The 27,997-nt window shown below is 40.6% G+C and overlaps 1 protein-coding gene across 2 annotated transcripts; it reads right to left on the bottom strand.

Annotated features, from left to right (window-relative positions):
* On the bottom strand, positions 1 to 27,450 carry eif3ea (eukaryotic translation initiation factor 3, subunit E, a). 2 transcript variants are annotated; one of them, XM_085473390.1, is made up of 13 exons: positions 27,330 to 27,450; positions 26,126 to 26,243; positions 25,822 to 25,939; positions 23,014 to 23,056; positions 21,375 to 21,479; positions 16,293 to 16,418; positions 15,806 to 15,930; positions 12,777 to 12,903; positions 12,087 to 12,188; positions 8,087 to 8,196; positions 1,878 to 1,980; positions 1,275 to 1,409; positions 1 to 160 (listed from the first exon to the last, which is right to left on the bottom strand). In XM_085473390.1, exons 1-13 carry the CDS (start codon positions 27,417 to 27,419, stop codon positions 125 to 127), a joined length of 1,338 nt encoding a protein of 445 aa, XP_085329516.1. In that variant the 5' UTR covers positions 27,420 to 27,450; the 3' UTR covers positions 1 to 124. The 2 variants fall into 2 exon arrangements, with proteins under 2 accessions (XP_085329516.1, XP_085329515.1); XM_085473389.1 differs by lacking the exon at positions 27,330 to 27,450 and adding an exon at positions 26,919 to 27,085.
* Positions 27,451 to 27,997: the final 547 nt, after the last annotated feature.

A 27,997-nucleotide genomic window follows, 5' to 3' on the forward strand; every position in this document is an offset into this window, starting at 1 on the left:
TGGTTTTGTTGGTCACTTTTATTGAATTGGTGATGACTTGAACCAAGTGCAAAACAGTAATCTGCTCTTTGAGGGACAAGTGTGGGGGGAAAAAGATGCAACACCACAGGGCACGGGTGATCCATCAAAATCCGCTTTCCTGACCTGCCCAGCTCGGTGTCTGCAAGAGAAGCGTGAAGAAAACATCACATTTAGACCATTTGCACATCACTGTGAGCGATCAAAACAAATCTTTCTTGTTGACTGTGGGAAATGTAAAAAAAGTAACATACATGTGCAAGCAGTTATATGATGACGTTTTCCCCTTGTCGGGTGTGTGTAATGTGTGTGTTCTGTTGGTGAGTGCTGGGTGGCTGTGAGAGCTGACAGGGACCCTAAGCAGCTGGCCCACATGGTAGGGCTGTAAATGTTCCCTATATGCAAGTAATTTGTAGCCTTAAGGACAGCAGGATGCAATCGTGCTCTGTGAGTTGTTTGCAACCTCTCTTTTTTGGTCTAATTACAAAAACTCCTTAATTGGGAGGGGGGGGGTGCTTTTTTTATAGGATAACTTTAGGGTTGCACTCCCGCTGCAGACATTCAAACAATAGGGAGGAGGCTAATTGAGCACATCAAAAAGATACTCAAGAGGCGCACGGTTATCATGAATGCTGTAACTGCCTGGTCTCGGTCGTGTCGGGCTGCCCGTCAATCCGCTCTGACAGATGTCAACTTTTCAGGGAGTTCGGAGCATCATTTTAGCATTGCGCGTAGTTGCAATGTTTGAACTGCCTACATAGCGCCATAACGTGCAAGGTCAACATCAAAAACAGACTTAAAGGGGATGACTGGACCCCGAGCCAGACATCTGTAACAGGTCCTAAGTGCAGAAAACTCCAGACTTTAACTAATGTTCACCAAAGCCAGAGTGAGGGTCCACCTTATTTACGCTGCTGAGCTGAGTCACTGAGCTCGGGCCTCGTTTTATGGTTGTTTGGAATCTACCTTGTCATTAGGCCTTTGAAGAGCAATGGAGGGATGAAAGCATTAGCTCTGTTAAACTTGCTCTTACTGGCTTTATTCCGTGTAAAGAGAGCTTTTGTTGACGGTTGTTCATCAACATTCTTGAGCCTTGTTCTTCTGAGCTGATCATTTGAGGTGCTTTGAACTACCCTGAGTGCACGCTGACCTTCAGTCTGATCAGTTAAGTGAGTTTTGCTTCCCCTACAGCGACGAGCAGGGAGTGGAGATTTGTGTGAATTTTTATTTTAATGTACACTTTGTGCATTACTCACCTCGTTTCTGCTGCTCTGGGCCTGCTTTTTCTCAATGTTCATGGCCAGCATTTGGCTGCGGAACGAGAGGCTCTTAGTCTTCTCAATCACCTGCTGGTAAGGCGATATGGCGTTGTTCCCCATGACCACATGGCCCTAGAAGAATGGATAATAGCCTCACAATAATGCCAATAACTTTTAGTCTCACAGGCATGCTATTCTACAATGACCAACCAGAAGTATCACATAGGTCCTATTCGTTTCTACTGTAGGCACATCTAGATAATTCTATGTCATTCTGGTAGACTAAGCTATGATTTACTGATTACAGAGAACTGTTGCGATGGGTATGCCATAACATGTAGGATCAACATAGAGCCTCATAAGAGGATATGTAACAAGGCTCAGATACTGCGGTTACAATGTCCTTATAGCTACCCTTCCATTTTAAAAAAAATAATAAAATTTTAAAAATGAGGATAGCGTTGGGCTCCTTTTCCCTCCTGAGGTTACACAGAAGTGGTTCTGAAACAGCCCCCAATTTGCTGAGATTTGTTTTAAAGGATTTGATTCATTACTTAAGCACAGAGCTGACTGATTGAGGAAGAAGACAGAGGGTCTCACCAGTTTGGAGTCTATCTTGGCATCCAGCCTGGCGTTGCGGATGAGGTTGACGATCCATCTCTCGGCTTCCTCGGGAGTCATGTTCAGTTTGTCTGCCAGCATGCTGTTGAGGAAAAGGAGACAGTGAGCTCTAACCTGGTTCGGTTGAAATAATTCAAAGTAACATTGATATTAAATGTTCTAGAGACATTAAAGAGTTCCCAGAGGATGTGTCTTTGGTCAGCAATCAAGTTAGAATTTTAATTTGACCAATACTTTTAGCCAATGACAGGATATCGGCAAAAATCAGCTGTTCTTGTACATTAGTGTACGTGTGTGGAATAGCACGTTCAATACCAATGTATGTAGATCGAACTGTCACGACTTCTGCATGAGTCTCAATTGTTGTAGCTTGAAGCACTATACTGAGCCACCAACAGTCTAGCAAAGTCTAAAAAACAGCTGATAAAATCTCACACTTTAAGAGGGATTTTAATATAAAGTCACGTGAAAAAGAACATTTTCACAGAATTCCAAGCAGACTTATATAGCAGTAAGTACACATTTACTGCTTCCATAGGAATTAAGAGGGTGCCAGGTGCTTCCGATCAAATACACTTGATTCAGCAAGTGTGAGCACCTCTATAAAAACAGAAGAAGAACACACGAGACTTCTGGAACAACATGCTTTGGACAGACGAGATCAAAGTGGAGATGTTCGTCCACACAGCTTGCACAGTGGCACCTTTAGCAAAAACCAAACACAGCATATCAGCACCAAGACCTCATGCCAACTGTCAAGCACAGTTGTGGAGCAGTGATGATTTGGGCTGATTTTCGGAGTCATGGGACTCATGGAGTTGAACATCAACAGTACAAAAGTATTGTAGAGTCAAATGTGAGGCCATCTGTCCAACAGCTAAAGCTTGGTCTGTATGGGGCCATGCAGCAAAAGAACGATTTCCTGCACTGCAGCAAATCTACAACAGAATGGCTGAAAAAGAAAAGAATCAAGGCGCTGCAATCGCCGAGTCAAAGTCCAGATCTCAACCTGATTGAAATGAGAGGACTTTAAGAGAGATGTGCATAAATGATTCCCCACAAAACTCAATGAAATGACGCAACGCTGTATAGAAGAGCAGGCCAAGACTACTATGCCAGAGACACAGACAATTTCATACAGAAAAGTGTTACTTCAAGTTACTTACACTAGGTGGTGAGTCTAATCTACTAAATCATGGAGCTATACTTAATTTTTGAAAACTGCCATTTTCAAATAAAATAAATAAAATACCCCAACTGAATTTTACTGTTAATTCTCAGGTAACATTTAGCTTCTGGAAACCCTGACTTCAATTAAATGTAGCTGCTGTGTGTGCTGATTCATGCATGAAATATGTTCTAGCACCCAGTAAATCGTATTTAATGCTACTCTATGTTATGACCGATGTTGCACATTAGGTCCCAAATGACTGGTTATTATTTCCATTTGACAAAGTTTATAAATGGCCAACACATTGCACTTCAGGCAAAAAAAATATATATAACACACCCAAACACTTCTAATGGTCCCCTGCTAATGGGAGCTTGATTTACAGACTTTTATGAACAACTCAATTTGAAGAATGGGTACTACCCCATGTTGTGAACCTCTGTAATTATTTAACTCTTTCTCTTTTTTGTCCAGGAAACACTCTTTGTCCACCTGGCTGCTAAAGCTCATCAGACAACTCCAAACAGCAAATGTCCCCTGAAGTAAAAGCCAGGTAGGAGACCGGGCTGCTCTTTGATAGAGCTGGATGTAGATGTGTCACAGTATAAGGAGGGGGTTATGAGGGTGGCTGGCATTCTTTGATCCAAAGCTTTCCCCATTGCAGCTGGCTTCCCTTGTGGCTTTCAAAATAACTAGACCCCCTCGATACCCCCTTCCCCCTACATTTCCTGCCTCTTTCCTCTTGTCTGACCCTCACCACCCTCCACGCCTACCACATTTCATATCAGGGCCCCAATAAATATTCCCGGCCGCTTTGAGCACTACTCAGAATGACTACAGCAACTCTCATCTCAAAACCATGAAACCAGCCCCTCCCTTGAGAAGCACAAATCCTGCTGGCACAAATGCGTGAAATCGGTATTCCTGCAAAAAAACAAAACAAAAAAAAAAGCAATAGCACAGGTTAAAAAGGCCTGTATTAAACAACTGACTTTGTTAATGATCGCTTCCTGGTCAATTAACCCCATTTCGCGAGACCCCTTCAATATAAGTAAGAATCTGCCCAGACAACACCACTTTTCACTCCATGCCTCAGCAAACAAATTCAACCACTAGTACAGATTTCAACTGTCTCTCAGAGGCTTATTTAAGACATTCTTTTAGTGGGAAGTAATCTTATTTTGGATTTGTGATATGTCTGTCTTACCTCAAGGCTTAAAAACTTAAAAAAAAAAAAAGACTACCACTTTCTAACCCATGAATGTTGGTCAAATGGTGGCAAAACCACATAAAGAAGGGAAGTGAAATGATGTCAGTGTCTGGATGAGGCATTAAAAGCATAAACAACAAATAAAAGGCATTACCTCAGCATAATGAGAAAAATAGGGTTTGGTCTCCAAGTGACAGTGCACATCTCTCAACACTTACACCACAAGTGAAGTGATTGGGAAGGTGGATAACAGGACAGAAAAAAAGGCAGTTGCGAGGAGTTCCCAGCAGCCCAGAGGAGGGGAAAGGATATGAGGAGACTGATGAAGCTGTCACTCATAACAACAAACCTTGTAACATTAGCTCTGCCGGACAGCTGATTACACTTCAGCTCATCAAACCTGTGGAAAATGATCCATGACAGCAACATTGCTCTGATGGATCATTGTCTGGAACGTCACAAGTTTGTGTGTAGGCTGTCTAAAGACCCAAGTTTAGGTTTGATGGTTAACACATGTCGGTGATCGCACTGACACCATTTCACATCAGCAAGTGTTAATTTAAAGTAAATGATGCGCTGATGAGTAGCTGCAGCTCACACTGTCAACTCGGAAATTCAGGATTTCGATTTCATGCTCTGTGAGGCAATGTGTTGCAGGATCTTGAAGACAGTCCTTAATAACTCTGTATGTGGGATCATTAACGTGGTACAGGATGACTTATTCAGTAACATCAGGCAGGCAGACTGGAATATAAGGGGTACAACTGTAGGCATCAAAAGCACCTAAAACCTTTGAAGGGTACTATACATCGCACTCTATCAAGCTGACTGATATTAGTAACAATTCTTCAACTATTTATTTAACAATTAATCTAACGCAAATTCAAAAGTAAATTTGAAACTGGTTCTAATTTCACTCCAGTGAAGGTGATTGCTGCGCAGGAATAATGTGGGTGTTTTGTTTGACAATTCAGGAAAGTCGGGACGCATGTCAGTCAGGTCCAGGTCAGATATGGTGATCAAAACAAACATGATCTGGTTTCCTCGCTGGGGACTTGAGCTAATCCTTAACCCTTCTCGCTGTTGTCTTTGCAGTATAACACAGGAACACAAAGTGCCCCAAAAGGCCCAAGGCCTTGGCCTGTACGAGTCAAAGCCCTCTAATCTAATTTATAAAATAAAGTCTGGCAATGTTTTGCTCCCAGGAAGCACATTTGTATATCAGAGCAGGGTAACTTTATCTTATGTTCTAGTGACAGTGTTCTTCAACAGCTAGCCTTACTTATATCTCAGAGAGAAGGAAGATCAGAGGGAAGGGGAAAAAAGACAGAAAAGGACAGATGTGGGAGCATGCAGTGCGCAGGTCAGAGTTAACAACCCACACTATTGACATCTTTTGGCCTTAAAGCTGAACAGGCAGCTTCCACGCCTGGTTTTATTTTACACAACCATGATCCTGTTCCTTTGGGGAGAAGGATCACTTTCATTTCGACCCCTTACTCGCTCTGGCTCCTGAGCTTTCGACTTCAGGCTAGGGGACTCCTGTGAGTCTCAATACCAAGCTCACACTTGAACAGAGAGGTCAGGCATTGGGGTCTAATTCAGTTAAGGGAGAGAGGAGGATTTTGGGGGGGGTTCTTCTCCAAAGTAGACCCCTTCTTAACATGGCTGGCCTAAAATGAATGCATTGTTAAACACTAACATATGATAGTGTTTAGGAGAGTCCAAGCCATTTGGAGCAACCTCGTTTTCGGCTTGGGGTAAAATTGATTTTTCGGAGAAACCGAAATGATTGTGTGGTCTTTTTAATGACTCACTTGTGAGGTGGAAAGCTCTTCAGTGTTACTTCCAAATACACACGACACCCCTTCCAAATACCAGTGAACTGTTGTGTACAACACAATCCAGTCATGAGTGGGGGTGGGGGGTGGGTGGGGGGGACAAAACTTCCCCAAATGACCACGTCTCAAGCATTTACTCATAATGTCAAAGGACAAGTGTGCATTTGAGGTCACAGCAGGGTCTGAAACATTTATGGAAGGACTAAGGAAATAAAGCCTGTAAATCAAACAAGGAACGCAAAGCTAAATTGGAAACACGCACGCACACGCACGCACTCTTGAGACACTGAAAAGTCTAGACAAAAAGACGTGTGTGTGTGTGTGTGTGTGTGTGGGGGGGGGGGGGGGGGGGGGGGGGGGGGGTTGCAAGTGTGGGCTAAATCACATTTTCTACTACTTTTGTATCTCAAGCTGTGGGCAAAAGGCAAGCTAAATATCTGTGAAACCATCATGGCCAGCAGCTATAAAAATGTCCTCATTAAAAACAGCCATCAAATTCATTTGAGTCCACGCTTGGGTGCAGAGGGCTTCTGGGTAGAGGACTAATGACTTGGAATTTAGTTGTCTGTCAAAAACAGACATGTTCTGTCCATCGTCACAACACCACCAAAAATAAACACGGAAATCCCTAAAACGACCCTTGGTTTGTGTTCCTGCTTCAGAAACCTCAACAAACAAGAGAGTTGAGGACACACAAAAAGGTGAAAAGTAGAAAAATCACTGTTCAACTTCCTCTTTCAATGTTACCACTAACCTTTTGTGGTCCTTAACAAGTAAATGGATCCAATTGCACTAAGTCTGCCAAAAAGAACCAGGACTCCTAATCAATTCCAGACAATCTGCAATTGGAGATTTCGACAGGGCCTGATCATGTTCCATAGTTCAACCTTGACTACAGACTTCCACAGCTCTATGTAGCAGTCAATGCAATCATTTTCGTGTCAGAAGAAGTAATTCATTCCCTCTTTCCACTGAGCATCACGTGTTTGTGAACCATACTTGGAAATGCAGCCTTTCCTTCAAATCTTTAGCAGTCACAATAGGCCTGAGGGACGGCATACTGCTGTGTGAAAGCAGTGGAAAATGTGTACTGTAAATTAGTCTGGAACAGTATGAACAACAGAATAACATATGCACTTCCTAACGTCAGAGATAACACTTACAAAGACAAGCGGGATTTCTCTTTATCTTTATAACTCTCTCAAATTGATGCCAAATCCTATAATTTTTCTTAATTACAAACAATTACTATAATCTTTTTTCTTTCTCGCTGCTAATGCTCACTATAATTAGCATTTACTAAATTTCTTGGTTTCGGGGATGGATCCAAGGTCAATTTTATTTTAATGTAACTAAATTGAATTTCAAGCTAACAGTCAAATTAAGACCTACAGAACCCCCTGACCTCCATTTACCCAGCCGAAGAGAGCTGAAATGTTTATGTGTACTGGAGCAGCTGGGAACATCTAAAGCAATCCAAACCCTGACCTCTTACTGGAAGACAACTTGTAGTGAACTGGCCTTGACAGGTGGTCTTAAAAGTTTAGTAAGCACAGCAACCTGTAGAGACCTGGAAGCAGTTAAACCCCATAATACTTATCCCCAAGATGTGTGGGGTTAGCATGGCTGTGCACGGAGAGGCCAATAAACACTCATTTCAGGAAAATTCCTTTAATCGCAAAGCAGCTGTTCTTACTTCCTGCATCTTGAAGTGTAGCGATATTAAACAGTATTTCCTGTTAATCATTAATGATGTCAGTCAGTTTTCCTGTCAAACATATTCTACGTAGCAGCACACAGGCATTCACAGCTTTCAAACCGGCCAGAAGTGGTTTTTGGTTACACATCCTCTTTGCAACTGACTTCATGTAGCAACTGCCAGCAACTTCCAGGAATTACTTGCCAACTAGTTGGGGAATACACATCCAATACAACAGACAACTATTGAGCAATGTGTGTTACTAACCTGATGCTAATGCACTGGTGAATTCTGCAGAAGGTCTCAAAGATGAAGAGCCGTGCGTTCTCGATGAAGTCCTCCAGGCAAGCAACCAGGAAGAAGTCATTCACAAGAACCTAAGAGACGGAAAGAAGTTCATGTTAGAGCACTGTACAACAGGTATGAAAGCAATGCTTATTTCTATCAATCTAGGACACTGGCCTAAAATACACACAACTCTGAGTTTGGACCAGACAGAGTGGAAAGTCATGAGTGCTTTGTCTGCCTCTTTTATTTAATGTCATATGTAATAAGGGGGAAAAGAATTCAGTTCACTTAAGCCCAATTCCAACTTGGTTTTTGCTGTAGTAAATAGGGTAGGAAGAACTACACTGTCTGCATTTTTGTTTCAGAATAAAGTTCCCTCTCTAAGTAATACACTTCAAAAACAACCACAAATCTTCAGATTCTACAACCACCACATTACACCATTCAGTAAGAACAGATGCAGCCACAGAGATGACCACCCTGTCAGCGACTTATCACCGGTCATCTAGGCTGTTGGTTCAGTGTCAACTCTCTCTCTCTCCTCTCTGTAGGATTGTCAAATTTCACAGCTACTGTCATCCAGCATCTGCAACACCACAAGCTAAATTCCATTCACAAATGACACTGATTTTTTTCAAAAATATGTACTGGGGAAAAAAAAAATAAAAAATCACCTGTGGCCGGTTACAATAACAAATGCAGCCTCATTTTGACTCTTTCTTACTGCTGCATATGGCCTATTCATCCATTTATCTACTATAAATGTTCATGTTCCAACTACGGTCCCAGAGGTACTACTGTATGAAATGCTCCCATTTCCCAGTGCTTACTGCATTCCAATGCACCAGTGAGAGCTATTTCACATCACAGACCTCTATCTTCAAAAGTTCTGTAAGGATTACCAGCTCTTTGTTTTCTTAAGCCTAGAAAGCTGCTATCTGCACAAAGTTCTGCTTGAATAAATCCCAACTACATGGCGCTATCAGGCAACACACGTTTTCAGCTATGACAATGCTTATCTAAGGCTGATAAACTTTGAACAGCTAAGTGCCCTAATTATTGTCATCTGGGATTCAGACCACAAAGCTTAAACAAATTCTGGAAGGGGCCCGAAGAGCCCATTTATGTGCAATCTGAGGGCCGGACTATAGGTAGCCCTATACTTTTCATTCTTTTGCCATGCAAGCATCTAACATCTGACAGCGATTCCAGATTTGGGTGGAGTGGGAAAGAAACAAATAACAACTTGTACAGCCTAACCAAGCTAAACTCCCTATTTGAAAGCACTTGGCTCATACTTTTGTACCGGCTGCAGTGAACTGAAGTTGGGAGAGCTGAAAACAATACGCATGTCGTGCTATTGTGGCAATCAGCAAATAAATGGGTGCCACTGTTCTCAGCGGATCAAATGTGAGGCACTACAAATGTTCATCAAGACAAAAACCAATTGCAGTGTGTAGTGGTTTACTTCAATCACTCCATGGTCTGTGAGATCCTTTAACCAATGAAACTATTCTCTTGCGTGTGACTTTTCTTTCCCCGCACAAATGTCTCACCGACTTCAAACAAGACCATTTTGGGAACAAACACATGTTTGCATAGCATCACAGTAATGCATTAGAGGTGCTGTTAAACACTTTGGAACCACCCAACTCGTTGTGAATTGGACAAGGTTAATAGAAGCCTTTTGTGCCAACTGGACATGCTCTGATAAGACTGACAGGTAAGCTAGTGTTAAAAGCACCTGGAATAACTTGGGCTCTGAGAGGAAATTGGGAGTGAGCATCTGTTTCAAGCACAGTCGAGTATGTAAACAAAACCCCACGAGGTGAGGTCAGGACCTACCCAGAGAGCTCCTAAAAAGAGCGTGCAAGTGTTTAACAAGGACGGCGGTGTCATATTTTAGTCAGTGTAGACCTTACAGAAAAATATTTTTTTTCCCCACGTTGGATGTGTTCTTTTTTTTTTTAAGTACATAATCACATAAAAACAAATTTGGCTAATTAATTTCGTTTTAAATTTCTCTATGTAAAGTAGCGATATGGTGAGGCAGATGACTCCATATTAGAGAAAAGAGAATAAATCTAAATGAAACAGAACCTTAAGTATACCACTGACATGAGTTATAAACATTTTCTCCTAAGAAAGAGCCATTTGATCAGGCCACATGTTTTTCATTTATCTGCAAGAGGCAAAAGATGAAACGGGGGCCAAATAGCCCTAAGTTTAGTCTTTCAATCCTCTGCACCTCCAAATTAGCACGTCATCTGGGAAAGCCAAATTGCAGTGTGTATGCAGAGAATGAACTAAGAGATTAAGTTCTACTAAATAAACACACAATATGTACATAGCAAAACAATCAGGACACCTGCTCCGTCTTTAAATTTGATTACTTACCACAGAATGTGTCCAGAATATCCTTTAGAGTATCCATGTATCTTATATACAAAGGTCACTAATGCAACAATCTTTGATAAACTGTGGCAACTGTCTAGTTTCAATGTACCTATTATTTTGTCTGTCACACACAAACCTGACAGAATTCAAATGTAAAAATTGCGCAAAATCTTGAATTAACCTTAAGAAAAAGAACACTGCTGGCAATATTTGAGATCAGAAGATACAAATTAAGCCAAATAACTCAATTATGCACCACAGTGCCCAAAATTAAATTAAATTGACCTTAAAGTGAAAAATGAGTCAGAAGAGCCATTATTTCTTATTCACCCAGTCTAATAACGCTTTCAAACAAAAACCTGTGGCATTTTTAAATCTCTAGTGGTAGAGTGGGGCCGTTTTTTAAGAGTGGGCTCCTGTTCTGCTCGTCTCACACTAAGCAGCAACCTCCAGAGCTAAAAAATGTAAACAATGCGAAAGTGCCCAAAAGAGAATTTCATGTTAAAACGATCAATTTTAAAGCGTTAGAACGCATGTTTACAATCTGGTGCTGGCCTCTATAGATGGTTTCCCCCTGTAAAAAATAAAAACAAAACAGAAAACAAAAAACAGGGGTGATTTTTTTTTTTTTAACTTTTTTGTTACTCCACCAGCCCAGACATTGGTGTGACCTCTTTGCATGACACGTGTCCCAGCAAAGGCAGCTGTAGCCAGTCTTTTGTATATAGTCAGTAATATAAAAAGACTGGACCAAGTTGTGTGCGTTTCTACTGCAAATTATTGAAATTGAGTGTATGACATGAAGGAGAACATGGACTAAATTAGCACTATTCTCTAGAAAAGACTGAACACAGACCTTGAATAGGTTTTGGGAAAAAAGAGGGCAGAATGTTATTTTTATTTTGCATCATGTCTTTGCGGGTTTCTTCCGCAAAGTGAGCTGTAAATCTTATCTTGTTCAAGGACAAGTTCTCAAATCATCATGCTGTTCAGTGTGTTAAGCTTTGTAGTCAACACACAAAGAAGACTTTTACTGTAAGCTACTCATATTTCATATTAAGTTACATTTCATCATTGCAAACCGAAATGGAAACAAATGCTCTGAACAGTGGTGTTATGACAGATCTCCCTCTTAAACCGAGTGTCTGCACGCCTCTGCAGAGACTTGTGCTTATAAAGCTTTTATTGTTAACGACTAGGCTGATGGGTCAATTACAGGACATAGCATAATCTGACTGAAGCCTGAGTCATACAGTGTCCAAGGAGACCTCTACATATCAGACAGTGAGATACAAGGCCCAGCCTATCACTGCTCTGCCTCACTGGACCCACGCAGAACTGTGGCGAAAAGAATCGCTGTGTGAACGTGCAGAAGGTCACACACAGATGACACGATTACTAACCATTAATACTATGATGCTCCGTGTGAAAGTTCAGGGGTCTGACCCACAAATCAGACGTCCTCAGAAGACCCCCATATTGTCACGCAGATGAACAAAAAAAACCAAAACAACATTTCTTCTCCATTTGGGAGCAAAATGATGAATTTACTGTTGGTGAGATGACTGAAGTGGGTACTCACCGATTCACATTCCCTGAGCTTCTTCTGAGCACTGTCAAAGTCAAAGTTCACGTACAGGCACTCCACAAACTCTGTAATCGGATCTTTGTAGGTGTAAGATTCCTGAGAACATAAAAATCACAGGTACAAACATATTTGTGTGTCTAAGTTAGAAAGTTAGGGCTCATCGACAGTAAGGTGCAAGTAGTTTATACAGTTTATTTAGAAATAAATACGACAAATATAGCAAACGTAAATCACTATCTGTATATGAAGTTCAAGCGTTTTACAATGTAGTCAGAACCACCACCTGCTGGACACAATTGCTAAATAAATGAAACCATGCTCTGAACTCTGAAGGGCTCTAAATTTCTTAACTCACATAAGGCTATAGAGCAGACAGTACTGAGGACATCTTTTATTCATTACCAACAGCCAATCAAAACAGTGCTTAGATCTCTGAACCAGCTACTGTCATTGGTAGATAAGGCATGGGCACACAACAGTTAATCAGTTTACTGCCATTCATCAGGAGTTCAAGGCTTCTCTTGCTTGACTCAAACTATAATATATTTTGTGCTTAAAGTGAAGTGTTAGCAATGCTATTGGGTTACATGATCAGTTACCCACCCTTCAAAGCCAGTATGGCCAATAAGTAATGACCTAATAACTGTGCACTCTGTGACAGATTTTTTTGTGTGTTTTTTTTACCTGTTGTATGACCTTCACCAAATCCTTCAGAACTTGCCGACGTTTACGGACATCCTTGTTTGTAATGACCGCTGTAGTTAGGTAACGCAAGATGTGGGGGCACATAGTCTGGATAGCATTGAGGTATCTGGAGTGAGGTAGGATGAAAGCAATCACTTTTAAGACCAACGTAAGCATAGATGTGATCTTTACAAGGACACATAATATAACATTTTGGGATTCTTATCAGGCTCCTGGCATTTTCAACAGAGAAAATCCTTTTCAGCTAAACAGATAAATGTCCTAACGGGACCTTCATTGGGTCGGCCTGGGTTCAAGTTTTAGCCATTTCTTTCATTAGCATCTTAGGGGGGGATTCTGGCAAGAAGATACAGATCAGTGAGCAGGGACCTGCCCAGTAGCTGAAACTCAATCCAAGAGGGACTGATGCTCCAAGCACAGGTCAACTTGCTAAGGGCTGAACACGAGAGAGACAACACTGTTTCAGGCTCATTATAATCCCACACCAACTGTGGAGATACTGTTTCTGTAAAAACATCAGGTCCTTTAAGTAATTTGAGTTGCAATGTTGAAACTACGTGGACTTGTTTTTAACAACACAACCCACACATGTTCAAACAGATTGAGATCTGGGAAATTTGGATGCCAAGACAACATGGTCATATTCCCAAAACCATTGTTGAAAAATGTTTGTGGCAGAATGTAATATCCTGCTGGAAGAGGCCATTTCCACCAGTGAATACCACTGCCATGAAGGGGTGAACATCTTCAGCAATGTTTAGGTAGGTGCTATGTGTCAAAGTAATCTTAACATGAGTTCCAGGACGCAAGGTTTCCCACCAAAACATTACTCCAAGCATCACACTACTTCTGCCAGCTTGTCAGCTTTCCATAGTGCATTGTGCTGCTGTCACTGCCTCAGGTTAAGGACCAGCAAGCTCTTTGCTGTTCACATGGTGTAAAAGTAAATTGTGATTTACCTTCTTTCATTACTCCATGGCTGAGTTCTGATCTGCTTGCATGCTCTTTATAAATAGTTTTGACAGTGGACTGGAGTCATCGTGTACTCTGCCCAGTCTGTGGCTATCCAAGAAAATATGCACCAAGTTGCAATTCACTGTGTGTTCTGACAGTTTTGTAATACCCAGTATTAAAATGCCCTTATCATGACTTTAAGAGGGTTTGCAATCCTTTAGTGTGCAGTTTAATTTTTTTTGTAAACGGTTAGCAGACTTTTGAAAGCCACGGTCCTTAGCCAACTGAATTCACCTAATTGTTTAGCCCAGGTAGGTTCCTTCAGTTCTCCATAGCTAAGGCCAAAGGAGCACATGTTACTCAGAGGAGCGGTTCTAAACCAGGCTTAATTATCAAAATCAATTAAAGGGACAGGGGAACCTGTGGCATTTGTGAAGTTCAGTCTAAAAATGGCAGTGGGCTACCTTTAAAAAGCCACTGTTGGCCTGGTTTTAGGAGAGCTCCCTTTCTTGCTTTGTAGTTGCTTGACTCCCGTGAAGAAGAAGGAGAAGAAAAAAAAAAAACCCACAACGCTCCCTGCTGTGTTCCTGATTAACTTACACCTACTCATTCTCCTGGGGGCTCCAATAACAAGCAATCTTGCATGAATCACTGTACCATAGCCTTCTTGGTGCATTCACTCTAACCCACTTAGGAGACTTGTTTTTTTTTTTTGAGTTTTCAGGCAACAAGCATCACTGCACTGGTTTACTGAAGATGCTACTGAGGCATGCAGCCAAGAAATCAACTATGAGTTCAGGTTTCCTCTATTTAAGGAGTCTGTGTGAGAACACAGGAACAGGTCCCGTTTTACAGCTTGTAGGAAAAAGAAAGTCATGTCAAACATCCCAAGGAGGGATTTCAACAATCAAGTAACACAGGGTGTACTACTGCAGTACTGTTTGACTATTTTGCACCAGTCTTATACTTTGTTACTGGATATTATTTCCCCTGAGGTCTGCGCACTCTGTCAATAGTACACAAACAAGGCTTTGGACCAACATTTGCTGACTGCAGGGGTAAGGGAGGTCAAATGTGGAGCTGAAGGCCAACCACTGGTCACCAACTTCAGCCAAAGGAAGTACTGGTCAAGAGATGGGAAACAAGAGCCAAGCCAAGCCTCAGCAGGGAAAACATGAGGTTTCAAGACTGTGAAACTGCAAAGCACACAAATCTACCTCAGTTTGTCCAAACAGATGGCTGGGTGAGCTTTTCATGAGTAATTATTGGGCAGGCCTCCTTAATCATCCACAATAAAATTAAAAACTGAGTAAAATTCAGGGAACCAGACATTTGAGTGTGCTGTGTTGTGGTCGCCTGTCATACTGTCTGTGGAGCCCAATCATCTGTACAATTATACAAGCCTGCAATCAGAACAGGGGAGGGAGCTAAGACATCAAAATAGGTGGTGTGCAAATTTTAACACAGTGTATAAAGTTTCCGATCTGCGATACATATGGCCTGGTTCTCGACTTGGAGAGTAAACAGACCACACGAAAACACACTTCAGAAACCACTTTGAAAAAACCAGCAGTGTTTCATGAGGAAGCCCACCACCAAAAAAAACGTGTCATGACAGAAAACAGTTTCCCTCTAAATCAAGTTCAGCGTGTAAAATGTTTTATGAAGCATTTTGATATATACAAGTCAGATAACACGTTAGAGGGTCAAAATATAACACTGTAACCACAGCATATCATTTTTTTTTAGTCACGGCCATTCTCAAAATGCAAAAAAAATAAATAAAATTTTTTCGAGACATTATCTCATTTTCATTTGCATTTGTAATGCTAAACCACAAAATGCCATTCTGAGTGTAGTTTAAACAGCCAACAGGGCCGAGTCTCAACCACACTGCAAAACTGTGCCTTTCTTCTTTTAGACATTGTTCAGGGGAAATGTATCTGATCTTTTCAACTACTTCCTGGGATTGTTTCAACAGTTTTCAAATTCCTCTCTAAAAGAATGATTGAAGTCAAAAGACTGAAAAAATGTATAATAAAAATGGTACTTACTGTGGCTGATACAGAAAGAGCTCAATGATATTGTCCCTGCCCTTGGGGTGGTTGAAGAAGACAAACAAAGACCAGTGAATGAGCCACGTCCTTTGCTGAAGAGACTGGAGAGGGGAGCTGACGGTCTGGACACAGCCAAGGCCAAGGCAGAAACCCAGTCGAGCATGAAGACAGACACGAAAGAAGGTCCAAAAGAGACCACCAAAAGGCAAAGAGAAAAAAAAGAAAGTCATTTTATGTCACAAATATGTTTCAAGACAGTTCTATTAATGCTCTTCTCATCTTCAAAACAAAGAAATCACCTCGGCTTCCAAAGAAACACCGATAATGACTTAACACAAATCCAAGTTCTTAAGCAGTCAGATGAGTGTGTGTGGCAAGAAATAAAACGCCACAGCAGAGCTGTACTGCAAGTGAAATGTCAATACGGGAGTCTATGTAAGGGAATCTAAATGTGGTATCAAATTCTGAGAAGTGGGGCATTTACGTTGTTATCGATAGTCTCTCTCAGGCGGGTGAGATCCTCCATGGCTGCCTCCCAGTTCTGCATCAGGATCTCAGAGGCCAGTTTGCCCCACAGCGAGTTCAGGGCATTCCTGTCTGTAGATGGGACCTTGAAACGGACAACATGATACATTTGTTAAACTGATGACACAGTCCCACCTGCAAAACAAGTGTTTTTCCACATTACTTGACAGACCAAATACTAATTAAGGTTGTTCTCATACAGGCTGGCAGACCAAGCGGCAACATCTGCATCCATACGCAGCAAGCCAGGGCTTGTCACCATTTGCTTGGCTTCAGTAGCAGTGTTGTATGATACAGTAACTTTTCTCATTTATATCCTTCAAACCAATTAAATTATGTCATGGCAGGGGAATGGAGCTTGACAGACAAGAGAAATGAATTATGAAAGACTTTAATAGAACCACATTCAAAGCACTTTTGGGTAAATTGCCACATTAAGGACATATTTGAAGAATGTGTCACTGAAATTTCCTGAACAGTCCTACAGAATTATAGCATTTGGTTGGAGAGTTCATTTGACTGGGTAATGCCAATAAGGTCCTCAGGTTTAAAAACGCTTCAGCAAGATGAAACCATTGTTTAAAATTCGAATTGTATTTATTGCAAGGGGATACTTTTGACTTGTTTGCTATCAGAACTAATCCAAAGATTATATCTCAGATTGATAAAATCAGGGCACAAATCGGAGACTGTTCTAAATGAATGTGGCACATAGGTCATGACTTTTTATTTGCTAGCATGGCTGTGTAGTTAGGATGTTGCTGAATCAAGATCGCACTGCCCAAGTCTGTGCAACAGAGCGGCACAGGAGTGATAAAATAAGTCTTCATTAATATTTAAATGATCCAACTTCAAAATATCCAAGAAAATTGGAGTTGTTATTATTTCTTGCAAATATTGCTGCTCTTTAAACAAGAAATGAAAAGTGCCACCCATCACCTTCAATAAATCTGGACAACTCTGTCTTAATCACAAGGTAATTAGGCTGAAATATGAACCAAGGCTAACAAGACACATCTTTGAGAGGATAATTACTCTCAAACGTGTTGCAGGTTACAGTTTCTGATTCCCAGAACCCAGCTAAAACAAACAAACAAAAAAAAAGAAAGAAAGAAAAGAATCCTGTAATGAAACGCAGGTTGAGAATGCCTCTGAACCTCTGCGATGCAATCACTCTGTAGTGGACCACTGGACTACACCCTAGGGCTCATGGGAAACTGTGCGCCACAGTAGTCCACGATAACACCAAACACCAGACGCATTGACATGAGTCAAGCAGGAAGTCGGGGTGGGTGTCTGTGGAGCGTCCAGAGAAACCTAGATGCTAACCAAACGCCCCTGTACAACATCGGACAGCTGCTGTAGTAGACTGTGAGACACGACAGATGCACACACGCAGGAAACGCTTCAAACAAAAAGGAAAAATAAGAGAACAGGTTTCCACTGAAACTGAAATTGGTGATTATTTGGCTATAAAGGGATTTCTTGCTTAGCAAAAAACAGCTACAGTCTGATAACATTTCATCAAGCTGTTATAATATGAGATGATGGCAGGTAAAGGGAAAATATTTGGAAAATCTCTTGTGGTATTCCCCCAAAGGAGAAAACAGTAAGATGCTGTGTGCAGCCAACCAGTCGGAGCAGCGCTCTTTGATCACAGAGCACGTCTCTGGTCTATAATGAATGATTTTTTTGAAGGGGGGTTTGCAGAAGTCACAAGAAAGATCAGCATTGTAGCTCTGAGAAGAAACTGGCTATGCTGCCGATATAAAGGTCAGCGTTTCATCTGTTCTAGTGTTTTGTTTTGTTTGCTATTTTTTCTCTCTTGGAAGTCCCTGCCTGCTACGTTTGGCTGACCTCCAGGTCATTATGGCAGCTTTCTACACACACACACAGTCTGGCTTTTCACTAGTCGCCACGCTAGAAAAGTTTCAATACCTGGGTTTTTCCAGCAGTTACCTTAAGTTTCCATTGGTTTGTGAAATGGGCACATTTTCGCTGACTGACCAGCAACAATAAATTTACTGTGCTGGGGATCCGTCGGGATACTCAATCTTTATTCTTAACATTCAATCCCTGCATTAAGTGATGATATGAATAAGTTGCTCTTTTCGGGCTAGGCCACACTGTAACAAGACCTGAGGCATGGATTTTGCAAGGCTGGCTTCTTTCGTTTAATTGACTGGGTTTCCCACGTTAAATGACTTTATGGAACCTCACCTCTCCCATACGGAAGGGGGGGGGGCAGACAAGGGGCCTGTGAGGATGGGAGGTCCACAAAAACACAAAAAAAAGACAGGAGGAGGAGAGGGAGTAGTGCACAGAGTCTCACTAATGAAACCCATTTCTACCTATTCCCCTTTCTAAAAAGCCTCTCGCATTGTCAAGAGTAAGCAACAGATATCCAGTTACAGAGGCTGGAAATGAGGAAACTAACAATTTGAGGGTTAAAAAAAAGGGACTCTGCTGGACTTTGAACAGCATACCTCAATTAGAGCAATTTTGGTTTATTTAGACTGAGTTGCAACGCCATAAACAACTGTTGTTGGGATAGTGGGTCATACGCCTTGCAAGCTTTTGAAGACTTTTCTTACACGCTATTGATTTGTCTCTTCCCTTAACAGATCTGAGCACATCAGTAAAATACCCAACTGCTTTGGGCTAAAAGAGTTGTTTGTAGGGAAGAATCGTTGCCAAGATTTTCAGGAGGGGAACAGAGATGTGCATGACTAGTAGGACTGCCACGATTAGTCGACTAGTCACGATTACGTCGACGAATGTAATAGTCGACGCGTCATTTGAAGCTTTGAAGCCAAGATCCCAAAAGACGCAGGAATAAGTAGTAGGATTTAAGAGTGTAATAACGGACTGAAACAGAAGACGGCAGCACTGCATGCACAAGGATGCCAGCTGCCGTTAAACCCCGAAGAAGAAGAAGCCGTGTCCGGTATCGTAGCTGTGTCCAAATTCAGGAAGCGCATCTTCCTGTGCCTGCATTTGTAGGCCAATTACATTACAGCGACACAACGAAGACTGTCCAAATTCCAAGACTCCGACAAATGCGGCCTTCATTTCCCCAGATTGGGGATGGGTCGGGTGTATGCTTCATGGCCCAACCTATCGACCATCAAAATAATCGCTTGTGGCAGCCCTAATGACTAGGCAGAGTCACTGACATCCAAAAGACAGGATGCAGTGCCGTATCAAATGCTAATGAGGACAGAAACAACCAAAAATGGTCTTAATATTTTTCACTCTAATAAACAGACAAAATGTTGATATTATTCTGCCTGGCCTGCTTTAGCACAAGTCCTTGCTTTACCACACAGCTAAATGCTGAAACAAAAGAACAACAAAGCTAGAGGACAAGTGAGTGACACTGTGAAACCACCAACTATGCAGGCTGCTTCCATCGCTCATTATAGGACATTCAGCTCCAAGTTTAACTCACAAACACTTGATCTAAGATCACACACAAGGAGTAACAATAGAGTTTAATTTCTGCAGGGCATTTTGATTTATTCCAAATGACTTTAGTCAACAAATTGTACAAGCTTGGAGAGTCCCCTACGTGTCACAAAAACACCACGATCACTGATCATTGCACTTACCAAAACTTGGCAATTGTGAGTTTTTTAATGCATCCAGGTGAGTCCACTCTCATTTTCTGATTCTATACACAATATGTCTTTGTGTTTGTAAAGTAGAGGCCACCCGATATGAGGTTGCTTTCTTTTTTTTTTTCCTTTTTTTTTTTTTTAAAGAAACAAGAGTGATACTAATATATCCTCCTGGGCATTTAAAAAAAATGTTTATGGATATTTTTTCTTTCAGACAAATTAAACATAATCAGATTTCCCAGGCATTTATTGGGTGTAGTTATAATTCCTTAATAAGATAACATGACATTGCCGTTTACCCCCCGCCTTTTTATTTTAATTGTCAGAACATCCAGTGGATTACTCATTTATGCTCTGCCCAACTCAGCTAAGATCAACTGTTTGTGTTTCTGGCGTTCCAAACGTGTGTTGTGCTGCCAACAGGGAAGATGCAAAATTCCTTTCGCTGGACAAAATAAGCATCATCAAAATTCATAATATGGTTGAAGGGTGTTTCTCGTCTCTTTTTTACCTTTTTAATTTTCATTTATTAGCGGTTTTAAATACTGATACCACTACATTGGAAAAACAGCTAATATCAGCCAGTACATCAGCCTCACAAATATGTCAGTCAGGCTCCATTATAGAGAACATAGAGAGCGTGCATGTACATAAACTGAATACTGGCAGTGGTCTCGGTGAACAGTAATTATCTTTCTCTGCGAGACAATCACTGGACTTTGAAACATCTTGAAAACTACTTAATAAAACTTTGGCTTTGTCCTCCAGCTCATCACTCCAAATTCAAAATAGAAAGATAGCTGTATGATGAAGACAGCTATTAATTACGTACAGTTAATTTTCATCCCCCATGATAATCACACACCCTCTTAGAAACACCTTGCAAATTGCATGAAACCCTCTTAATGGTAACTGGGAGATGCCTTGCATAACTAAGTACATAAGCTCAGAAGTCGTGACTAGCGACTCTCTGGCCACAGCACTCAAATCAATAAGCTGTCTACTGAGTCCCGCCCCGTGAGAAGACTACAGACAGATTATGCAGTCTGCCACTGATCACTTGGCCCAGTAAAAGATCCTACTCAAGTCCTAGAGCAGCAGTCTCCTCCTAATACAGAAGACGTGCAGGGAATTGAACAGGCAATGACGTAAGCTTTTCACATTCAATTACTTCTAAGTGTTCTTTTCCTCTGCTATGCAAGCACTGGCATATGGAGGAATTAAAGCTATCTGGCAAACCTAATGTGACGTTCAATTTTAATATATCAGACGAACGCCTTGAGCTAGTATATAAATGAGGATAGAAAAATAGTACTGGCACTCTGTTAAGTGAAGGGGTACCGGTTATCAGCAAATGCCACCATTCATGTTCAATAGATTGTAAATGTGTTGAATGTGTGCGACCAAAGCTGAAAGCTTACCAAGACACGGAAGAAGTAGAGGTACTCTGCAGCACCAGAGTAGTTTCCACACTCGTACTGGAACTTGGCATACCTGTACAGGGTGTCTAAATACTCCTGACGAAACTGCAAGAGAAATACAGCATAAACACAAATGTTACAGAGACAACGTGAATTGCTGACAACGTGAAATGGTAAGACTAAAACTTTATAAATACCATTTCTAAAGGGGACATTGGTATGTATTGAGACCTTTTCTACAGTAAAAAAAAAGATGAAATCATTGAAATGTTGACCGATTATCAAAATTATATGATAATTCTTTACAGAACATTATACAGTTGTAAATTATGTTTATAAAGCTTTTGATCATATAAGTAAACAGGTGATGTGGTGATGGTGTCCTGTTTCACTCACTCGTTAGCATTTTCACCACTTGTTCTCTTTTACTTTCTCTAGTTGTTTGGTTCAACTGAGAAAACATTGTGGCTTGGGTTAAAATGAAACAAGTTAGGAGAGACCGTAGGCGAGGCCCCAGTTTCACTACTGCCACAAGCAGTGTGTCACAGGAATGTGCTCAAAGACAACTTCCATGTATCTCAGGTTTTAAAAAAATGGCCGCATTTCATGCTATTAGAATCATGATGTGAGCTTACGATCAGGAACAAAATAGCAATGTCAAGTTTTAAACCATCATTGCATTAAATAAAAAGTAAATAACATGAGCTGGTATCATCAGAATGTAATCAGCTGAAATACAATATATATATATATATATATATATATATATATATATATATATATATTTATTAACACATTATGGATAAAATTCTGATTTTGTTTTGTTAAAAGTAAAATAAACACAAAAGTTTAACAACAGTCATAACAAAAACTCCAGAGAAACACAAATGACCTATAAATTAAATCACAAATATGACAATATTCCATATTTATTTGTTGCATCTGAATAATTCCCTGCTGTGGTGGAACACTGCTAAGTCATTTTTTTCCCCCAATGAAAAGGAAGGGACTATTTAAATTAAAAAAGCAAAACAAACCAAAACAAAATGCCTTCCAAGATGTGGTTATATGAACTATATATTATATATGGGGCTATCATTTCAAGCCTACATGTCTTCCTATATTTAAATGTCCTTCCTGTCCAGTATTTCAGAGCAGCGTGAGCTAACGTCAAGCCATTCAAGAAGATTCAGAACAACCGTGACAGGCAGCAAGCGCCTTTTGCCGCCCAAGCCTTTCCCAGTGTATACTGAGGGGCTCTGAGCTCGGGCTGTGTCGAGGTGCACTGAGGACAGCATGCAGGTCAGCGGGATACCGGAGTAGGAGGGGACCGATGGAGGGGAGGGTAAGAAGCCAAACATCACGGTAAATATAGAACCTCCGGCATTCTTGCGGCTCTATCCACGAGTCCCGAGCTACTCCGTTTATTCTTAACAATTCACCACAGAATGTAAATGTCCACAGAATTTGTGCAAGCCATACAAACCCCGAAAATGAGTTAAGGGTTTTGGGAAGTAATTTTGCATTTCCCTGCTCGGCCTGTCCCTCCCGCTTTGCCCCTAAAACAACCATGAGTTCACAAAAGAGCCATGGGAAATGCAGCGAAGAAGTGAGATGTCAGCAAATCAGGCCAACTTACGTTATGTTTCTCTGCCAAATAGTCAAAGAGCATTCGTCCATCTCTGGAAGACAGAAACAAAAAGAAGAAAGCAAGACAGTTCCTTTAGTTAGAGACCATTTAACTTGAGTTGCCGTTTGGCTAAGGAACTGGCATTTAGACCATCATTCAGGTATATTTTTCCACTTTTGGGCCAAATCAAGAACCATACATAAATGAAGACCATTTCACTTTTAAAATGGTGTGATAGGCTGTTTATTACATTTGGTTTGGCCAACATAAATCTATGTTAGCCATGTCAAACAAATGATGTCTGGTGAATAAAGTGAATACTGATTTTTCAGCACAGCCTCTGTGTCTCTATGGGTTTGCCAAAATAAAGGAATGCACTGGCTTCCCTTAACTGTTCTCTCCTGAATGCATTTTACAACTTTGCCTGTGACCTAAAATCTATTTATGTGAACACCACATAGAAACTATGTGTGTGCCTGGGTTGAGTTCGCTTTCACAGTGGGAATGAATGAGTGTGCATTTACTGGCACAAGTGTGATGTTTGTTAAATGAAGTTGATTTAGGCTCTGAAGCTAAAGATCCTTTATATCCACCCTCTACTGTGAAATTTCAGCCCGCTGTCCACGCTAGTAACACATATTGCGATCAATTAACACACCCACTAGCATGTGCAGTTCTTGCCACAAAACACAGTTTCTTAATAAGGTTCCACATAAGAAATATCCTGAGGCCAGAAAAGATTTACTCAGGTAAGACGACTGGCCAGTGGCTGGGGCTGATCAGGCTGAGGACAGTTATATCATTAGTGGGGATCCAGCTAACCCTCTATTAACCTTTATTTCCTGACAAGCAGTTTTCTTGTAGGGTTCTTGAAAAGACTGTTGTTGCTGTCAATTGGTGCGGCATAAATAAAATAGAAAACACAGTACACCTGAGTTGAGGACAGAGGCAAAGTAACAAATTCAATTTGCTGGTGATTAGAGTTATATAATTACCATGTACCAGGCAGACATCCTCCTACTCCCTGTCCAGTGGGCTACTTCACACTAACAAAACAGTCTGTGTTGACAAGTAGACATCTGAACAGCAGCTCAGATTGCATTTAAAAGCACATCCACAGCTTACTGATGGTTGCTTTTATACACTAATAACCCATGCTTGTATCATTTACTTAATTAAGTATGTCGTTTCTATATGCAACCCACGTGGGGGGAATAGACAGATCCATTTCTCCTACTACGTGTGATGTGATCTTACTAGATTTTTCCACATATTGCTCATGTTTGTGGTCTTACATGCAAAAGACTTGTTGCATATGTGGCAACAAGTGTGACTATACTCAAGTGTAACCACAGCTTTCCCAATCCTCACTAAGAGCAGGCTGTGTGTGTCTGTTGGATGGCGGTGCTGCTGCTCCTGCCCTTCACACAGAAGCTCCAAAAGAGAGATCTCTCTTCTGGATTGGGAACATGGAAAATGCATCATAGACAACCGTCTTAATCTTAACGTAAATTAGAAAAGAAATTGGTGAGATAAAATTTTCGAGATAAATTTAATGTAGTAAAGTTAAACAGGAAATGTCTTATTTATTTCTCCAGTATCAAGAGTAAAACTGACAACATTACAACTTCATGGCACTCCAGTGTTTAATCATTGAAACCCTAGGCTGTTTAACAGTGCTTAACAAACTGATGATGTAAAAGATCCAATCTGTCGCTTTGCACCCATCAGGAGATGTTAGCACACACACACAAAACCCCCCACCAAGCAATCAGTAGCTTGTCTACTCAAAAACCCCAAAGTGGTTTTCAGTGCTTTAACAACTCCAAACAAATGAGAACATAAATCACTGGTCATCCTAATGGTGATTATATTCCACAGAGTGTATCCAATAATGACAGATTGTTTATAGATATGGTAAAACATGATTTACTATGACAGCTGAGTTTGGATTACGGCTTCAGAAGAAGTCTTAAAAAAAAAAAAAAAAAAAAAAAAAAAAGCCTGGTAAGTGGTAACTTCAATACAAACTATAGGATGAGAGTTTTAATCTAACACACTTGGGGAAACTGTTTGATGTGAATCTTCTGTTAAACCATTTAACCATTTATTTCCAGCACCAGGTGATCCTATAAACGAGGCATAACGTTAAAAACAAGCAACTGCATTAAGCAGAATTTAGTCCAGAATCGTGGGATAAAACTGTCATTTTTAATTAAAGACAACTAACCCCCGGTGAGTTTCCTATTGTTTTATAAACCAAGAAAAGATTGATGTAAAACATAAGACAGAAACTTTCTTCCTCACTTTGTGCTGACAGCAAACGAACAATAAAAAGACAAGCGCTAATACACTGTTGCCACTATCAGGCTTTGAATCTCACACAACAGTTTCTACAAGTATGTGGCTTAAATAAATAAGTGCAGCCAAAGCACAAACCAGAAAGACATTAAACTAGAAAATGATCTTGATAAACCCTACACACTCTTGCCAAGAAACAAATGAACAGATAAAGCTGGATATGACTGTTTTAATTGAAATTACCACAAAACAGTCCCGATAAAGTTAATCATAACATTATCCATCTGCCTTTTTTTTTTTAACTTATGTCTTCCTGAGAAGGCTAAGTACATTTTTTGTTCAATGTGCAGCTCCTTGGACTTCATAAAATCCATTAGCTATGCTGCTGTGCCGGTTTTACTAACCCAAGAGCCAGTAAATTTTACAAACTCCTCATGTTTGGCATAAAATCTGTTTTGGGACACTAATTAAATACAGCTGAATGATATGTTTAGAGTAGGAAATAACAGATTCTACCTGGTTGACTGCATCTGCCTTGTTGTCTCAGGGTCTTCAAACATCTTCACGATGGGTTCGGTCTCTGACTGCAGCTGCTTTAGCTGGGCCACAACCTCTGTCCTCTTCTCCTTCAGCGCTGACACAGGAAAGAGAAAGAAAGTCATTAGATGCAGCAACACTATAAACTAGCAATCAATACACCAGTACTAAAAATGGCTGTAAAACCAAGTTTACTGATAAATCAATTTTGAATAAGTGTGTAGAGTAGTGTATGTTTCAGCTCTGGAGAAACCGGGATAAGCCACTGAGCACCACCACTTACTATGGGGAATTTCCTTCTCAGCAAACAGGCTTCTGTACACATCCATAGCAAAGTCCACCATGTTTGTGTCACTGAGGAGGTCCAATTTCCCACGAAGTAATTCCTGCTCATTGTAGATCTAAAAAACATGTCAAATAATAGGAAACAGAACAGAGGACAGAGTGTTTTGTACATTAATTCAAACCCTGAGATTCAAAGTTACAAAGACTGATTTTCTTTTAAATTATTATAAAGCACAATGTACTGAATAAATTTAGCACATCTCCTCCATAACGTCGGGCAATACATTAACAAAAGCTGACAATTATTTTGTATTTGTAACAGCGCACTCTCTTTGTTGGCTATAGCCGATTCAACTAAAGGCGGCAACAGTTAAACCAATAACGTCTAGTATGCTATTTTCCGTAGATAAATAGTTTCAGACGACCGGGAAAAAACTTGCTCGTCTTATTAGCTTTCTGCATCAATCTGCTGGCCACAAACGTTGTATTAAGTGAACCAAAACGTCCAAACTAAATGACTATTTCAGCACTGGGCATGATTTTTTTTTCCAGTTGTTCGCTTTTTCAGGTTTTGGGGTTTAGCTTTACCGGAGAGAAAGAGGACTACAGTATGTTTCATCGCCCGGCACATTCACACGGCAATAACTCTGAACCGAATAAGGACAAGTCTGGTACCACCGCCAAACAACTCTGTAAAACCAGCTGCTTCGAGTTTAGAAAACGTGGACTCATACACTTAGCTAAACTTAAAACTTGCATTTAAAACTTCAAAAAAAAAAGCGTGGTTTTACCAGTGTAAAGTGAATCACAGTCAAATGCACAACTTCCGACTCGGGTCTTTCAAATATGGAACAAATTGAATTCTTAAGTGTGACACTATAGCTCATAAAATCTTGTGTTATACGTTTTTCTTCAGCCATATACATAAATCTTTACGCTAAACGTTGATCTTCTCTTTTTAAAAACTCCTCGACGTTTACAGGCTTTGTTCAAACGGTAACTTTAACTTTATTTATTTATTTTACTTTGAATGTCGTTCCTACATTTCACACTTCCGGTTAAATGTCGTTTCTTTACAAAGCGGCAAACAATGTGGCTCGTGGAGTACATGGGTTTTTACAGCAGCTTAAACACCGACATCTGCTTGTTAAAACACCAAAAAAAAATGTACCGAAATGTTAAAGTTTTCATCTACTTCGTACCTCTTTGACAGACAGGAATTCCAGCAGAGGAAAAACGAGATGTCGGTCTAAAAAGTGGGCAATTTTGGTAGTGAGGTCGTACTCCGCCATGTTTGCTCCGGGGGAAAGGGAAGTAGTAGAATGACGCAGTTGTTTGCTGAGAAACTAACCAATCAGCGATATCCTCACTGAGGGGGAAAAAAATCTAGCAGTGGGTTTAGAAGTGTTGCCAAAGGCCAATATGATTTCGCGTAAAATTCTGTACATAGTATGAATTTATGTTACCAGTATACCATTTTGAGGAGAGATAGATAGACTGTTGAATTTTGTTGGTATTGTTTTACAGCAGCAGGATAAAGAATAAAAATAGTAGCTTATAATAATAATAATAATAATAATAATAATAATGATAATAATAATAATAAAACGTTAGAGTGATATGTATGAATTTAAGACAAATCTTATTCCTGACAGGTGTGTTTACCTGTCACAGGAAGAAGCCTTATTATACAGTTTAATAAAGAATGGCAGGAATAAATTGCTGAAGCGTTCTTTATGGGTTGAATCAGTCTGAGGGAGAAGAAGTTCTGCTGCCTCAGAAGTGTGGAGTGGAGCAGCTGTGATGGATTGTTCATGATGGAGAGCAGTTGTCCTTCACTGACACAAACACCTCCACATACAGGCAAACG

This window comes from Copadichromis virginalis, linkage group LG11 (assembly GCF_057382275.1).
Source record: "Copadichromis virginalis isolate Kocher_CV1m ecotype Utaka linkage group LG11, C_Virginalis_male_GT1.1, whole genome shotgun sequence".
In the NCBI taxonomy this organism is placed as follows: Eukaryota; Metazoa; Chordata; class Actinopteri; order Cichliformes; family Cichlidae; genus Copadichromis; species Copadichromis virginalis.

What these genes read in the sequence shown, in the direction of transcription:
- eif3ea (XM_085473389.1), bottom strand. Translation starts at nt 27,053, where the DNA reads ATGTATATGGCTGAAGAAAAACGTATAACACAAGATTTTATGAGCTAT. An exon ending in CTCTTTCTGTATCAGCCACA is followed by an intron (nt 12,904 to 15,805) that starts GTAAGTACCATT and finishes ACCTCACTCCAG; the next exon opens with ATACCTCAATGCTATCCAGA. An exon ending in CCCAGAGCAGCAGAAACGAG is followed by an intron (nt 161 to 1,274) that starts GTGAGTAATGCA and finishes CTTCTCTTGCAG; the next exon opens with ACACCGAGCTGGGCAGGTCA.